This window comes from Rhamphochromis sp. 'chilingali', assembly GCF_963969265.1.
Source record: "Rhamphochromis sp. 'chilingali' genome assembly, chromosome: 2".
NCBI classification, from domain to species: Eukaryota; Metazoa; Chordata; class Actinopteri; order Cichliformes; family Cichlidae; genus Rhamphochromis; species Rhamphochromis sp. 'chilingali'.
In genome coordinates, this window is record NC_137930.1 from 7,236,311 (window position 1) to 7,254,260 (window position 17,950).

General features: G+C 40.3%; 1 protein-coding gene across 1 annotated transcript in view; it reads right to left on the reverse strand.

Moving 5' to 3' along the window:
• Positions 1–14,862, reverse strand: part of camk2b2 (calcium/calmodulin-dependent protein kinase (CaM kinase) II beta 2) — a 69,257-nt gene extending 54,395 nt beyond the window's left edge. The window contains exons 1-5 of the mRNA XM_080874384.1: positions 14,633–14,862; positions 5,886–5,980; positions 4,395–4,454; positions 2,466–2,520; positions 1,861–1,926 (exon numbers count right to left, since the gene is read on the reverse strand). Coding sequence (XP_080730510.1) covers positions 1,861–1,926; positions 2,466–2,520; positions 4,395–4,454; positions 5,886–5,980; positions 14,633–14,694 — 338 coding nt within the window. The 5' untranslated portion in view covers positions 14,695–14,862. The remainder of the gene's footprint in view (positions 1–1,860; positions 1,927–2,465; positions 2,521–4,394; positions 4,455–5,885; positions 5,981–14,632) is intronic.
• Between the last annotated feature and the right edge of the window lie 3,088 nt (positions 14,863–17,950).

Below are 17,950 nucleotides of genomic sequence, written 5' to 3' on the forward strand. Positions count from 1 at the left end.
TAACCTGCTGTGCATCACTTGCAGCTAAATCTTTCTGCTTAGCCAATCAGCAAAAGTAATTTTCTCTTTCCCTTGTGTCTATCTCACATACAACAATTCACTAAAAGCCTTTTCCTTTGCAGGCTCTTTCTTTGATGTACCCCAGCCTTCCAGTACTCCTGTTTACTTTCGTCATCTCCCTGACTTACTTTTTACTCTTTGCTATCCTCTGCCTTTGAATACTTTCCTGTACTTCCTGTACTTCCTTATTCCACCACCAAGTGTCCTTGTCCTCTTTAGTTTGTCAAAAGGCTAAACCAAATGCCTCAGTACTATCTGATAACTCTCTCTTACCACCCAGAGCTTTTCATAACTCTTCCCTGAACTCTGAGCAACATTCTGCTTTCTCCAACTTCCACCATTTAATCCTTGCCTCTGCCTTCACCCACTTCCTCTTCTTACTCTCCAAAGCCATCCTACTGATTACCGAAAGCCCTCCTGTTACATTCTACCCTGCTACCACCTTGCAGTTTCCGATCTCTTTCAAATTTAATACTGTCTGTCCTTCATTTCTGTTCTATATCAAGCACCTCCTCATCACACTCTCTACCATTACCTGTATTTGACCCCCTTTGCAAAGATTGCAAAGATTTCCATAACAGAACTTAAAGTTAAGGCAACTCTAAAGATACAGTCACCTTTCTCACTCACTATGTGTTAATAGACTTCTCTGCATTGACTCATTCTTGTTATTAATCCCTGGCTCTCTTTCACAGCATGTCTTTTGTCCTGTCTTCAATTCTCTCACCCAGATGGCAGATGGCCACCCCTCCCTGCTGGAGGTTTCTTCCTGTTAAAAGGGTTTTTTTCCTTCCCATTGTTGCCAAAGTGCTTGCTCATAGGGGGTGATATGATTGTTGGGTTCTTCTCTGTATTATTGTAGGGTCTACTTTACAATATAAAGCCCCTTGAAGTGACTGTTGTTGTGATTTGGCACTGTTTAAATATAAAATAAATTGACAATAAGGTATGGTAATTTATTTTCTGACAGCATAAACATCATGATTTGATTGATGATTATATTGTACTTTATTACTTTACCTAAATTACAATTTGAGGAATTACCACAGATAAAACATTTATATAATGCTTTTGGCAACATAATACAAAACTCCAGTTTTACTGTTGCTGCATAGACACAAAACAAACCCTGCTTCACTTGAAAACTTGATGGCTCTCACGCTATAGTTGATTAATACTTCATATTTTATGTTGGAAGTATAACAGTCCAAACCGAATGTGAAAAAGATCACTCATTGTCCTGAATTGGATAACAGATGAATAAGCCAGAGTTAGGACGAGGATTGAGGGATAAATCTGTTTATGGAAAATAATAAATAGCTTAAAAAAATCAGTTTACTGCATCTCTCATTCTACCTCTTCCCATCCTCCCTTTAACATTTCTGTCCCCTTCTTCTCTTCTCTCTCACGCCTTCACAAACCGCCTCCGCAGTCAAATTGATTTAAGTCTGCCTCCTAAGGGGGTTATGGCATGGGCATGTGTGCCTTCTGTACAGTTTTCTTGTATGTTTCAATCTGTCTGTAAATTTGGACTCTGGAGAAAGCTCCTCGCCCTCAATTTGCAATTCAGTGCACAGAAAATTGCGCAGAGGTATAATCCGTCAGAGCCACAGCCTGTTCTGCCGAAAAAAAAGAAAAAAAGAAAAAACAATGTGTCAAAATTATCTGCGTGCTAATGAGAGGAACACAACTCTCCAAGTTGCTGCTGGAGGACTGCAGAGGCTGGAGGACTGACATAGGCAGAGGATGAAGAAAAGATGAAGAAAAAGGGGTCAAAGATAATATTCACCAGGGGTTTACCTTGCATCTGCTTCACTGTAGTATTCTCGAGCCACAATATCCTCAAACAGCTCCCCTCCTGTCACTCTGAGAAATAGAAAGATGGAGGTTAAAATGGCAAATTATATAAATTTTTATTCTTTACTCAGACAGCACAAATGTATACACACACACACACACACATGCAGGAGGGGGATGTCCTCATTAGGGGGAAACCCCGGTTGCAGGATTCACTCTGACTGTGTTGCCATGGAGACTGGCTCCAGTGCGGGGGAGTGTAGATCTATCTGTGTGTGCACTAAAGCGGGAGCCGCAAGGAAGGGGGTGGGGGTGCTGTTATGCAATGGGGGAACTGCCTTGGAACCAAGAAGGGGGATGGAGACAGAAGAGAAAAAAGAAGAAGAGAAGAAGGAATGAAGAGATGCAGGTATAAAGAAAGAAATCATGTAAAGCAGTGGCATCACTGAGGAGACAGATGCCATAAGGACTGAAGGAAGGGAGTGGAAAATGAAGCACCATTGGAGAGGAAAGAGGAGGCAGAGGACAAGGGAGGGGAGAAGGGAAAAAAGAAGTAGAGGATGGAAGGAGAAAAACAGGAGAAGTAAAAAAGAAAGGAAGCAACTCACAGGTCAAAGAGGAGATAGTGGAAGCCTTCCTCAGAGATACTGTCATGAAGACGAACTGCAAGAGGGATATCAGACTAATTAGGTCTGTTTTAGGACATTTTTTTTATTCAGGCTGCTATAAAGCACATTTATTAAGGCCTTTCGGCACTATTATAGACCAAATGAGCCCATATATTTAAGACATACTGGTAAGAACAAACAATAGATATTGCTTTAGCTTTTTCTATTTCTATTTTTTTAACTGACGAATATTTTTCCACAAGAACTGATATTTCATATTGCTAAACAGCTGATCAGCTGATCAGTCAACACTAGTGCTACTCTGGGTAGCAAAGGACATTGCTTATTCACTGATATGAATTAGGCTGTTAATTTAGGCCAATATAAAATGAGATGCAGATTTAGAGTGTCTTTTGGAGTGTTATAGGTTTATCTTTCAAATGATGTATCATTTCTCTTGCATAGTGTTAAAGCCATATGGCAGCATCTTGTCCATCACAAGGCAACCACACCCTAAAGCACACCCTGCTTTATTTTTTTTATCACAATTAATGTCTGTATAGCCAGTGTATAGAAATGAGATCCCAACCAGAAGTTTGTGAAGTTACATTTTAAATATAAAAAGTTAAACATTGGGGCCTTTCATGCATTCATTATTGACAATTTCTCCATTAAGCAATTCACTAAAGCCTATTTCCCATTTATGATGGCTTATCAATAAAAATCTTAAGCTGACAGATTTAAAAGTGAAATATTTTCAGTGTTTAAATAGTCTAAATAAAAATCTGAAATACATTAAAGAGAGTTGAAATATTTTTAGTTCACCTCTAACAAAAGAATTAGTTTAATATAACTTAATGAGTTAAAAATGCCCCATTTTATGTCAGCATTTCCCTGTATGGTTTGTTTGTTTTTTTAATTTTTAGAAACATACACAGCATTACTGTTTGTCTTGCAAAACTTCAGTGCAAAGACTTTGAAGTTCACATTGCACGTCTTTCTTTGTGCATTGTTAAGAGGATCATTGTGCACTCTTCTGATTTTTCTGATGATAGTCATCAACCCCACAACTCACTTCACTCAGGGTCACAGATGTTAAACAATTAATATTAACAAAGAACAACTTAGTATGACTGTATATATAATTCAATAGTTTAGCTAACTCAGTAAGATTGCTAATGCAAAGGGCTTACATTAATACATTCTGATTAAGCCTCATCACGCCCACTAACATGATGTTGTCAGATACATATACAAAATAGACAGCTGTACAATAGAAATAAGAAAAGCAAAACTAAATTCATAAGTATTGCTCAGTTCCAATGAAGCTTATGCGTAAATTCAGTGAGGAAGATCTGTAATCTCTTATCTCATTTCCCCACACTGTTAAACTCAATTCTGATATCATTACTCTGTCCAATAATATTCTTGCCTGCTGTCTACAAACTACTTATGCTCAATTCCGTGCATTTTACATACTCTCCTGTCTTTGTATTATTCAGACTCTCACTCTTGCCCAATTATTTTCTCATCTGCCTTCTTTGAGCCAATCAGCCTCCGCTTCGCATGATTTGAATCTGTGCTCTTCGTCTATCCTCCTTTCAGACTTTCGTTCGTGCAACCCACCTCCTCCCCAACTCCACCTCAGACACCTGTGTTTTCAATGGGAGAAATGTTTCGTCACTCATCCAAGTGACTTCTTCAGTCTCAGCTGACTGCAGGTTTCCCCAACCTTAAGTTCTCATTAGAATTTGCATATTAATAATCAAGGAACTGACCTCACAGCCCATTGTTCATTCACCGGGGTGGTTTCCGTTATTGTACTGTTTATAAGGTTGGGGGAACGTGCAGTCAGCTGAGACTAAAGAAGTCACTTGGATGAGTTATCTTTAAAAATGTAATAAACAGAAATCTGAAAAAAAGTCTCACCAATGTTGGGATGCTTTAGCAATCTGCAGATCCTGGCTTCCCGCTCCAGTTTCTGATGGTCTACAAGGAAGTAATGCTATGTTAGTTTGCGACAAAACAAGCAAAGCAAGAAAACGCCACTGTGGTCAAAACGAATGGCAAGGAGAAGAAACAGGAGAAAAAGGGGGATGATATGACAGTAAATGAAACAAGAAAATAAAGTAAATAAAACGCGTTGAGAAATGAAGAATGGGGAACAGAATGGGGTGCGAAAACAAGAAAGTAAGCACACAAGAAAGAAAAGGAGGGGAAAAATGAGAAGAGAGGAAACATGGAATGAAAAACAAAAAGAAAACAGGGAGAAAATAGGAAAGGAGAGGACAAAAAACAAGGCAGAAAAAGAAAACGATACCAAAAACAACTGGAGAGGATGTGAGATGACAAGAAAAAGCAAGAAGTAAAACAAGAGAAGTGATAGAAGGGGAAACAAGAGAGAAAAGTCGAGTTAAACAATTATAGAAGTGAAGAAAACATCAGTGCAAAGGAGAGGAAAAAACAGGGACAGAAAAGACAGAAGATACAAGGGAAGAAAGAAGAGAGGAAAAAGGGAAAGGAAGAGGAATGGTGAAGAGAGAAGTAGACAGAAAAGAAGGAAGAACCAGCAGCAAAAGCAGAAAAACAACATCAGAGGAAAGAGACTACAGGAGAAACATATCAGGAATGACACTGCAGAAAGAATAGAAAATAAAAATAGGTAGACAAGAAAAAACCAAGACAGGCATAACAAGGGATAAAATAGAGGAGAAAAAATACAGGTAAGGAAATGACCAAAAGGTGAAAAAAGTAACCAAGGAAAGTAGAGAAGGAAACAAGAAGAGCTTTGGTTCAACTGAATGTTTTGCTTGGAGGTTAGTGTAAGAGATCCAAGTAAGTCTCTGTGCTGTAGGCAGCTAGTGTTGCCCTACAGTTCAGACACAAGCATCTGTATCAGTTCTGCACACAGAGGAACAAACAATTTCAGCGGAAACATTCCTGAACCTGAGACAGAACTGGTTGTATTTTTAATAAAGGTTGTGTGAGGCTGACACTCCCACAGTCCCACCGATGAGCTAATTTCTGAACAGCAATAACACCACTGTATTTTTAGCTGCTTTCAGAGGTGTTTTGTATTGTCTTTCCTTTTTTGTCAGTGTTATGTTGGGAAAAGTAAAAAAAAAAAAAACATAATGCAGCTGTCTCATAGTTGGACTCTCCTTGTAAGTATTTTTTGGGGAAATGATTTTCAAAGCACAGATTAGTTCTCGTGCTGTGGATTATGACTGAGCCTATCATCTGCCTCTCTCCGAGAAACAGACGTGAAGGCTTCACACTCTGGAATCAAACAAGCGCTAAAATATGCTAATGTGAGCCTTTCAAATCTGGGACATACACATGATGATGACATGATGTCTCTGCTTCTTCAAATTCCTGAAAATGCAGAGAGTATTTGATTGCTTTGTTTTTCACTCTCACCTCTGGCCGAGAGCTTTTTGGTATTGATGATTTTGGCTGCATACTCTTGGCCTGTACAAAGTTTGACACAGCGACGCACCACTGAAAAGGCCCCCCTGGGGAAAAAAAAAAGACAGGAAACAGGGGGTGAGAGGCTGCTGTATAAGCTTGGTCAGCATCAATAGGGACATCATAGCTGTCCAGCTGACCTCACTGTCATTCTGGACTCTTTTCTGTCTAATCTAATACAGAGTATTATCCAAAGGTTTTAGGTACTGAAGCAGAAAGGTAGAAAATCAATCACAGCTGTGTTAACCTGATGCCATGTCTTTGTACTGTATGAAGAAACCAGAAAATCCATGCAGACACAGGAAGGACGTGCAAACTTACAGAAAGGCCTCAGATGGTAGATTTGAATCCTGGACATTCTTGCTGTTAGGCAAGCATACAAACCACCCATCATTTCCGACATAACCATGTATCTCAGTGAGCACTATTACCTAACCTATTCCTAAATCCAACCACAGCCACATAAAAGCATTATTTAAGACATAAACGTTGTGTCCAAGAGAAACAGTGCAAAGATGCCTTTTCCTGCAGTAGTAACTCACTTTTAATTACCAATTTTAATTTGATGTCAGATTAGTTTAAGCACTTTTTTAATCCAAGAAATGTATCTATTAGATAGAGTGAAATTAGTTATACAATCAAACCCTATACAATGTAGCCTTTGTTGCAGCTCTATTTGTTTATCTATTCCATCCATCCATCCATCCATCTTCATCCGCTTTATCCGGGGCCGGGTCGCGGGGGCAGCAGCCTAAGCAAAGAGGCCCAGACCTCCCTCTCCCCAGCCACCTCCTCCAGCTTATCCGGTGGAATACCAAGGCGTTCCCAGGCCAGCCGAGAGATATAATCTCTCCAGCGTGTCCTGGGTCTGCCCCGGGGCCTCCTCCCGGTGGGACATGCCTGGAACACCTCACCCAAGAGGCGCCCAGGGGGCATCCTTGTCAGATGCCCGAACCACCTCAGCTGGCTCCTTTCGATGTGGAGCAGCAGCTGCTCTACTCTGAGCCCCTCCCGGATGGCCGAACTTCTCACCCTATCTCTAAGGGAGAGGCCAGCCACCCTTCGGAGGAAGCTCATTTCTGCCACTTGTATCCGCGATCTCGTTCTTTCGGTCACTACCCACAGCTCGTGGCCATAGGTGAGGGTAGGGACGTAGATCGACCGGTAAATTGAGAGCTTCGCTTTTACACTCAGCTCCCTCTTCACCACGACGGACCGGTGCAGCGTCCGCATTACTGCAGCTGCAGCCCCAATCCGTCTGTCGATCTCCGGCTCCCTTCTCCCATCACTCGCGAACAAGACCCCGAGATACTTGAACTCCTCCACTTGGGGCAGGAACTCATCCCCGACCCGGAGTGGGCACTCCACCCTTTTCCGGCTGAGAACCATGGCCTCAGATTTGGAGGTGCTGATCCTCATTCCCGCTGCTTCACACTCGGCTGCGAACCGTTCCAGTGCGAGCTGGAGGCCTTCACCCGATGAAGCCAACAGAACCACATCATCTGCAAAAATCAGAGATGAGATTCTGAGGCCACCAAAGCGAAAGCCCTCCGCCACTTGGCTGCGCCTAGAAATCCTGTCCATAAAAATTATGAACAGAACCGGAGACAAAGGGCAGCCCTGGCGGAGCCCATCACCCACCGGGAACGAGTCCGACTTATTGCCGGCAATGCGAACCAAGCTCTTGCAACGGTTGTATAGGGACCGAATGGCCCGTAGCAATGGGCCAGACACCCCATATTCCCGCAACACCTCCCACAGGACACCCCGAGGGACACGGTCGAATGCCTTCTCCAAGTCCACAAAACACATGTAGACTGGTTGGGCAAACTCCCATGCACCCTCAAGTATCCTGGAGAGGATAAAGAGCTGGTCCAGTGTTCCGCAACCAGGACGAAAACCGCATTGTTCCTCCTGTATCCGAGGTTCGACTAGCGGACGAACTCTCCTTTCCAGCACCCTGGCATAGACTTTCCCAGGGAGGCTGAGGAGTGTGATCCCCCTGTAGTTGGAACACACCCTCCGGTCCCCTTTCTTAAAGATGGGGACCACCACCCCGGTCTGCCAGTCCACAGGTACTGCCCCTGATCTCCACGCAACATTGCAGAGGCATGTCAACCAGGACAGCCCTACAACGTCCAGAGCCTTCAGGAACTCGGGGCGGACCTCATCAACACCAGGGGCTATTCTTTTCCAAAAACAAATTGTGAATATGTTGAGAAGAGAATAAATTAAAATCACAAGCCTAAATTTTATTTAGGTCTCATATTTTGATCACATTCGGTTGGGTGTCCTGGTCAATGGTCAACCACAAATCATTAAAAACATCACTATCTCCTCACACAGGGAGTATAGTAATGGACTGGTTATATAAAGCGCTTTTCTACTCATCTGAGCACTCAAAGCGCTTTACACAACTTGTGCATTCACCCATTCACACAAGCACATTTTTTTTAAGTGCTTTATAGCTAACATTCACACGCATTCGCACTCCGATGGATGCATCGGAGAGCAATTTGGGGTTAGTATCTTGCCCAAGGATATTTGGCATGCAGACTAGGGGAAGCCAAGAATCAAACCACCAACCTTCAGATCAGTAGATGATCTCCTCTACCACCTGAGCTACAGCCACCCCAAGAGTATATTTCATGTTTTCTCTTAACTATTCTAGATTAGTTCCTGTCATGGTCCTGAGTCTGAGGACTCAGTGTTTTGTGTTTCCTTATGCTTTTGTTCATTCCGAGTGTGTATTCTGTTGTGATTTTGCCATTTGTTAGGTTTCTGTTCTTTGCCTGCCTGCTCCCACTTCTCTGTGTTCCCTCTGTCTGTCCATGGTGTTATTGTGTCTGCTCATGAGTCTGCCTGTCATGTTCAGTGCCCTGTCTGATTCTCTGTGTCTGTTAGTTTCCTGTTTTATTCTGAAAGTTCATGTCTCATGTCAGTGTGTTCAGTTTTACCTCTCCCCTGTCTCGTTAGCCTTATTGCTCCCAGCTGTGTCTCCCTCCTGTGGCCCATTCCCTGATTACTCCCCGTGTATTTAAGCCCTGTGTTTTCCTGTGCTCTCTGTCGCGTCGTCTGTTTAACGCCGTGTCCGTCTGCATCATTCTGTGTAACCTGGTGTTTAGTCTGCGTCTCTCCGCCATCTTTCATTGTGTATTTTGTTCCTCCCCCTGTGCGTGTTTGGTTTAAGTTGAGTTCTTTAGTTTTCCCCAGTTTAGGTTGGTTTACTCCCCGCTCTGCTCCTCCTGTTTTTGTCCCCTTATCACCTCTGCAAATAAATATTCACTCGCACCCCAGTCAGTGCCTGCATCTTGGATCCTTTACTCAATTCACCACACGACTGCTGTGCAGCCGTGACAGTTCCTCTCTTACCCAATTAAGTGCTTCAAATTTATATTACTTAGATTTTTCTGTAATTAGCAGGTAATGGATCTGACTGCGGAACCAAGGGACACGGTACTATTATTTAGTATCTACTGTGGATAACAACATAGGCCCTCTCTGAAGTATACTCTCCTTTATTGCTTTATTTGCTAAACAGGAGCATAATAAATTACAATAAGAGCACAGTGCTGTAAAAATATTTTAACTTATAGTGACTGACAACATAAACTGATCAGGTAAGTGTTTAGTGAGGGCCTAAATATAGTAAGCAGTTTTCGTATAGACTTCTATATAACATAGGTTCTTTTTGCAAACAGAGGAGCCTCCTTCCCTGCTGGCCATTGGAAACAATGGAGATTTATGACATTTTCACACCGGCTTCACTTTTCAGACCCAGAAGACGTGTCCGTTTTTTATACTTTACACATTCTATCATCAGATCACATAACATCCAGTGTGGAAATTAAGCCTAGGCTTAGGATAGCCTGGCTGATTAAGGCAAGTTCTAATATGGTCTACTACAATGACACTGGCATGAAATATCATTATGTTCAGGATTGATAGGCTTCTTTTTCAGTGTTGGTGCTACTCCAGCACCAACACTCAAAATGTGTTCTTCTTCTTTCGGCTACTCCCTTTAATGGTCAGCACAGCAGATCATTTTCCGCCATCATCCACTCGTCCTTGCATTCTCTTCTGTTACATCTACCTTCTGGATGTCTTCCACATTCATAATTCTCTTTGGTCCTCTTTTCCATCTACATTCACTATCTCTACATCTTCGTCTTCACTGTTACCTGTCACCTGTATTCCTTTTTGATTCTATTGACTTTCATTCCTCTTCTTTCCAGTGCATATCTCCACCTCTCCATGCTCTTTTCTACCTACATATTCCAAAGATCACTCACTGTCCTCATACATGTCTTACACCATCCTCACACACATCTCTGCCACTTCAGACTTCTTCATACTGCTACTCATTCATTGTCACCTCTCTCTTCTTAACCTAGCCTCAACAACTCTTAAAAAGTAAGGGCTCTTATATTGTCTGTCTGTCTGTCTGTCACTGCACTGTCAAACAGACAGACAGACAGACCAAAAGGGCTCAGCAGAATACTTTATTAATCCCTAAGGAAATAATGTATAATGAAGGCAAATGTACTTCTCATTGTTTTTGACATTTTACCTTCTCATAAGTTAACCCTTTGTTTTTAAAGATTGTATTAGCCTTCATTTGATGGCAAAGCTGACGATTGACAGGAAAGGAGTGACAAAGTGCAAATGGCCACAGGTTAGACTCGAACCCCGTCCACTGTTCTCTGACCATCTAGCATATGGTTGTCTGCTCACCCACAGAGCTACTAACCGTACTACCCACTGTTTTAGACGTAAAACACCTTTTAGTGAAGCTAAAACATGATCTACACCATTGAGAATCTAGACATATTCCCAAATGGAACAACAGTGTATCTTGTGGTTACAGCATTTATACACAATAACTTTGGGTTTGTTTCTATTATTATTTACAGTCGTGTCTCCTTTACAACTTGAATAATTCCAGTAATTTCAGCGGCATCAAACAGGAAAGAAAAGCCATCAATTTGAAGTACCCTAAGTGTGTGCATTTTAGAGTTTTTGGGGGCCACATTTGCTCTTCAAACTCAATAGAGACCAACAGAAATAACCTCCTCTGTCATTTCTCAGAGCTAATTTTATCTCACCTCAGTATTGTTATGCAATGAAACACTCACACTCCCCTCAGAGCCCATGCATCTCACAAGCTCTCCAACATGAATATATTATGGGGACACAGGGTGACTAAGCATGACACTTGCTGACATCCCGCTGGTTGGTGGGAAAGGCAGCAGAGCTTAAACATGACAGGTTATCTGCAGGGCAGGTGGGAATCAGCTGGAGTGCTGGATCTGGGTCTAAAACCTGGATTAATGTGAGTGTAAGGTCTCTTACCTAATCTGCTATCTTTTCCCTTTTGTCATATAATAAAAATGGATGTCATATAGCCAGATAGAAAACTTTTAGTAGTAAGTCTATTCCTTCATATAATAATAACATAATGGCAATCTTCCTGGAAATTCCATGTGGTAATCAAGAATCTGACATGGGGTTAACAATTTTGGTCATTAATAATGCTAATTTCTACAGTGTTTGGATACTGGAGTCTACAGTTTGTTTACACATGAAGCAAGCTGCTAATTTGCCAAAACTAAAGTCCATTTCCAATAAATGCAGCTCTAAAAATTATTGGCATCTTGTAATCTACAAATATGCAAAATTAGCCATTCATAGTCACTCATGTTGGGTTGTTTGGCCACAGTAGATGCATTTGGCATAGAACAAAACCAGCTTTTCAGGAGAAGAACTTGATAGTCATTGAGAAACACGGTAATGTAAATGTTACTGGCTTGGAATTCTTTGAATTACTGCATATACATTAGGGGCATCACAATGGCCTGACAATTAAAGTTAAACATGGAATCACAGACTGTATGTATCAGATGAATTTAAGTAAAAATTTAATTATAGTAAAAATAAAAAATCGAAATAATATTTAATTAGTGCTAAAAAATTTCTTACACTATTAAAGCATTAGTGTATTACTGAACCACTTTTTTCAATTCAACTTTATTTATATACCACCAAATCACAGCAGCAGTCATCTCAAGGCACTTGATAATGTGAGGTAAAGACCCTACACTAATACAGGGAAAACCTCAATAATCAGATGACCCCCTTTGACCAAACAATTGGTGACAGTGGTTGGTGACAGTGGTTAATAGAGCAGAGATTAATAATAACTAATGACTAAATGCAGAGTGGTGTGTAAACACACAGTGAATGAAGAAAGTGAGTGAACAAGAAACCCTCAATGCATCATGGGAAGCGTCCAGCAGCCTAGACCTATTCATGCATAAGTATGGGAGGATTCAGGGTCACCTGATCTAGTCCTGACTATAAATTTGATCAAAAATAAGTTTTAATAAGTTATAATAAGTTTTAGGTCTAATTTTAAAACTGTCTCCCAAATCCAAACTGGGAACTGGTTCCACACAAGAAGGGCCTAAAAGCTCAAGGCCTCTCATTCTACTTTTAAATACCCTGGGAACCATGTGTAAGCCAGCAGTCTTTGGGGGATGTGCTATATTTGGATAAGATGGAGCCTGATTATTCAAGACCTCATACGCGAGGAGAAGAATTTTAAGCCAATATGGCAGAAATATGCTCTCTCTTTTGTAGCCTCATTTATCTTCCCCACAAAGTTCAAATCATCTCAAACTGGTTTCTTCAAGATAACAATGAGTTCACTGTACTCAAATGATCTCCATAGTCACCAGATCTCAATCCAGTATAGCACTTTTTGGGAAGTGGAGAAATGGGGGATTAGCATCATGGACGTGCAGCTGGCAAATCTGTAACAGCTGTCTGATGTGTCATTGCTGGTTTTTGTATTTCTTAAGGACATGATTTTCAGACACTGTTCATCTGCTGTAGGTAGTGTTTTTAAGCCTGCCACTTTTCTTACTCCATACCTACTTACTCTGCTGTGATATTTTCCATAGATTCAACTAAAGAAACTTGAACTATGCTTTTGCAACAGGCTCCTAGCAATAAAGTGCCTAAGATTCCATTTAAAATTGGTTCTTTGTTTAAGTTTCTGTTATGTAGATGACACTCTGGTTAATCTTGTCTGCCTTTTTATACTTGAATTCATAATGTATTAGTATCAAGTGGTTTCACAAACAAAAGAATCATTTTCTGAAAAGGATCAGGTACAAGGACTGAACTAAAATTCGGTAAAAAAGCAGCCAATGTCCAAAAGAAAAAGTCTGAAAGAGCTTCAAAATATGTAGAGAACTAGTGCTTCCGAGGCTGGCTCCTTTCAAGCTAAATATAAAGACATAAGGGATGACTCGTGACTGTACCGTATAGTCCTAACATTGGTGAGTTTTAATTACAGCATAATAATGCATTATATCCAAGGGTTCAAATGTGCCTGTGTCTGAATTTAGGGTTATCCAACCTCCAAAATCACATTTTAGCCATGGTTATATTTTATAGTTGTTAAAGGCTTCAAAAGAAATGCTGGATAATATTTAAGTACATCAGAACTGTACTTAACTGCAAAACACCTAAAAATAATTAGCACTGAAAATCAAATTCATTGTTAGCTTTAATCCAATATGCTACTTAGAAATAAGCCTTATGTCACTGACTGCATTCAATACTTTTACTCTAAATACATATTTCTCTGGTCATTGAGTATTCAATGCAGTACCTTTACTTATACCAGAGTTGGGGTTGATTGGGTGACCAAGGTCACTTGGTGTGAGTCAGGGAATACTCATCAGCAAATCTTGTTTTTACATCTGCATCGCACATTCAAAACCAAATTCATAAACCTGGAACACAGCAGACATGACAACACAAGCAAAATAAAGCCTCTATTATCAGCAAGGGCAGCTGCTGCTGGTGTGACTATTGTCTTTAAGTTATCACTTCACGCACACACACACACACACACACACACACACACACACACACACACACACACACACACAAAAGATCACCAAAAAACAACTGAACTTAAAATAAACATAAAATGCTCATACTGTAACCAACCACAGCAATCACAATAAGCTTTTTTTCTCACTGTGCCTGGCTATTGAATAAATGTTCCTGTGAGGCAAACATTGCAGAGAGATCCTTTCTACCCACGCACAACCTGACAGAGACATTGAGTCCACTTTGCCTCTACCCACTGGGGCACCCATAGCCTCTTCAGTTTCAATTTGTCTGCATCCTATTAAGGGCCACACATCCTCACTCCCTCATCTTTTTTCCTTATTAATCACAAGACACACCTCATTAGATTTGCAGTAGATCAAGGGCAGTAGCAGCATTATTCTTTGACATCTCTGTTGAGCTTTCTGCCACTGTGATTAAAGACAGCTGATGATGATTCCAATCTGTCCCTCATATTAGACCGCTTTGTCCCTAATTAGCCTGGGGCGGGGGTGCCCTTAAAGTATTTCTTCACACAGAATCTGACAATCTTAAACACCATCACTGGTTGGCTCGTGCATTTCAAGAAGTCCACAAAATACGCCCTGCACTGAGGATTTAGGTTTAGAGCTAATTTTAGTTGCTCCAGACCAGCGTGCGTTTGTTTTGGAAGGATGGAGCTGCAATCATCACCGCAGATGTGCAGACCTTGATTCCTCATGCTCTGTACGGTTACAGGACGGGGTCAGGCTGCATGCAGGAGACTCTGGATAATTAATATAACAGCGGCTTACTTGCCAAGCTCCTCGTACAGCTGGTATTCATCTGTAAAACGTGTGCAAGTAGTCGTTGCCATGATGTTTCCTCCTCGGACCGGTGTGCGGGTGCCGTCTCACAAATGTACGGTGTGTCTCTATCTGCACACAGGAGGACCTCGATCTCAAGTCTCCGCCCACCTTAGACCTCCGGACGGCGGAGTGCTTCAATTGCAGGCCGGTACACACACGCACGCTCCCGGCTCGGATGTCAGTGGGCTCTCCGCTCTGCCAAGCAATGAGGACGCACTCTTTAAATACCACACGAAACAGTAATGTGAGCTCACTATATGACGTGTCTCTCCGGAGAGAGAGAGAAAAAAGGAAAAGAAAGAAAGAAAAAGAAAAATCAAAAGCCGATAGTGAGCTGACCCAAGAGTGCGGAGGAGCGCAAAATTTGATTACACTTAATACATCATAAAGCGAAGAGAAGCCTGCAGCATACAATGACATTACTGCACTTGGAACTCAGTAAGGGCGCAGTGTGGATCTATTTTTGGGATTCGGTGAGGAGTCCCTCAGTTTATCACAAAACCTAAGAAAGTAATAATCAATAAACATAATAATTTTATTACAATTTTGTAAAGGGATTATGGGCGTGTTCAGAGATGGGGCATGGGGAACCCCCCGCAAAAGATGCATTTATGAGTAGAAATTAGTATGTCCGTGTTATATGGCTTTCTGCTTCTGCCTCAAAGTCCAAACATTGCACTTTCTACTCCATACCGTTTATTTCAGAGGTGTTTTTTTAATTAAATGAAAACTTTTACAAGGTTGCATAAGTCTTACTGTTGTTATACATTCCGACCATATTTGCATAATTATTTTTAATTGCTATCTTGAAAGACAATTTCCAGCTAATGTTTCTATATTTGTCCTCTTCTGCCAAATTTAAATCACATCAAGTATGGTAGTAACATGAATTCTGTACAAATGTTGAGCTAAGAAAGACTAGATTCAACACTGACTGGCTGCGTAATCATGTGGTGGTGGAGGAGATGGTAGCGGTTGCGAGGAATTGTTTTTTTTTTTTTATTCTCATGTCAAATATGCTAATGAAGCTAGAGCTTCATAGCTTGTATAATATGTAAGATTAACACATAAGGCTCTCTGATATACACAGGAAGAGTAGTAGTGAAACAACCAGAGGAATGTTAAATTAAAACTCAGGGACAGACAAAATAATCATTTGTGGGTGGGTACAGAGGACTACTCTCAACTTTACTCTTAAAGCAACCAATGGAAATACTGTTGACACTATTTATATCAATTATACTGCCATAAGTGAAACAAGAAAGCCCAAAATATCAAATGGTGTCTTTAAAAAATGGGGAGAGGAAAAATTCACTAAACTAGCTGTGGTCTGGGTTCATTAGGCAGATCAAGTATCGACTCTTGCCTTAAGCTGAGAAAATACTATTAAGGCTTATTACATTTTGCTTTGTAGGTTTCATATTCTATTCTTCTCTTCAAGATATTATAACCGTATTATTTCCATTTACACAGTAAAAAGACAGATAACTGAAAATGAGTGTGATGTATATGATACTTACGGATTATCCAGCTGTATACAAGATGATGTATGAAAGTATATGGAGCCAATGCATTAAAACAACACTGACGTTTCCTGAGTAATTAGGAACTAATGTATATATATATATATATATATATATATATATATATATATATATATATATATATATATATATATATATATATAATCTGAATTATTATTCAATTAAATTTTAATTTTATTTATACAGTGCCAAATCACAACAACAGTTGCCTCAAGGTGCTCAGAGCAGACCTAACAATAATACATACAGATTATGTATGAAGGTCAGGAGAGAGGTATAACACTGAGTACTCTGTATAACACAGTGGAGACTCTTTCAGCCTCTTTGGGCTTCATATCAACCGGTGGTGTTGGAGATTTTGTCAAAATTAATAGAATTTTGAACACAGAAAAGTACTGTCAGATTTTGATGTGCCATGCAGAGAGAATTGAAAAAAAGATGATCATACTAAATATTGATTTTCAAGCACATCAGAATTCTAAAAACTCTGTTTTTCCCCCTATTTAATATATATCCACATATATTTACTCATTTCAATAAATTGCTGCAGCTATTTCCCACCGTTCTATCAAAATGTAAAGAAATAGGGGGTGGCTTAAGACTTTTGCTGCACAGTATTGTACAGAACAGGTAAAATCACCTCCAGCTGAAGCTGGCCACAACATTAGTATACTTTACAGATGCAGCGTGCTAGTACCAGTTTGGACCACATTTTGCCTGGAGAGCAGCCTTAACTCTTCATCATAGACTGAACATGCTGGAAGCAATCCTCAGAGATTTTAGTCCATGTTGACATGATAGCATCACACAGTTGATGTCTACGTTGCAGGTATAGATATCAGTTGAAGTCATGTATTAACGTTAGCTATCTCAGGTAACCCTGGTCAGTAATTTCAGAAAACTGAAACATCAGTAAGATAAAATGCCTTAATATCTGTATATGTTATTATGAGCCTATGAACCTTTAAGACTCAAGTTAAAGTAATGCATTCCTAAGCTTAATGTGCACGTTCAATACATCTGTAATCACACTGTCTGCTAGTCTTTGCTTTTCAACACTTCCACTTTCCCCATGCTGTGAAAAGCAATGCTGATGTCATTGTTCTAAATGGTAAATGGCCTGTATTTATACAGCGCTTTACTAGTCCCTAAGAACCCCAAAGCGCTTTACATATCCAGTCATCCACCCATTCACACACACATTCACACACTGTATAAATACAGGCCATTTACCATTGTTCTAGTGACTAGAACTAGTCAGAAAGACGATTGGACTAGAATCTAGTCCAATCGTCTTTCTGCCGCCATCTTTAAACCAATCAGCCTCCATGGCACTTATTTTAACTCTCACTGCTCACTGTCCCCTTCAGACTCCTGCGCACAATCCACCTTCTCAACATCTCCCACGTTGCTCATCTTCATCACCACCATCAGGGTTTAAAATCCAAGGCAGTCCTACCTACTGAAGTAGTAGTTAAATCATTTAAATAAGTTAAGTTTAAATGAAGCTGTCTGATTTTATTTGACATTTATTTTAAAGATTATAATAGTTATGATTATGCTTTCACATATGTAAGTTAAATGTAATAAAACTAAAACGTATGATGTATTTTAACAACACTGTATGATTTTGATGTGTACTGTATATATATATATATATATATATATATATATATATAAAAAATAATCTTATCCAAAGATTGGCGTGGACTCGAGGAGT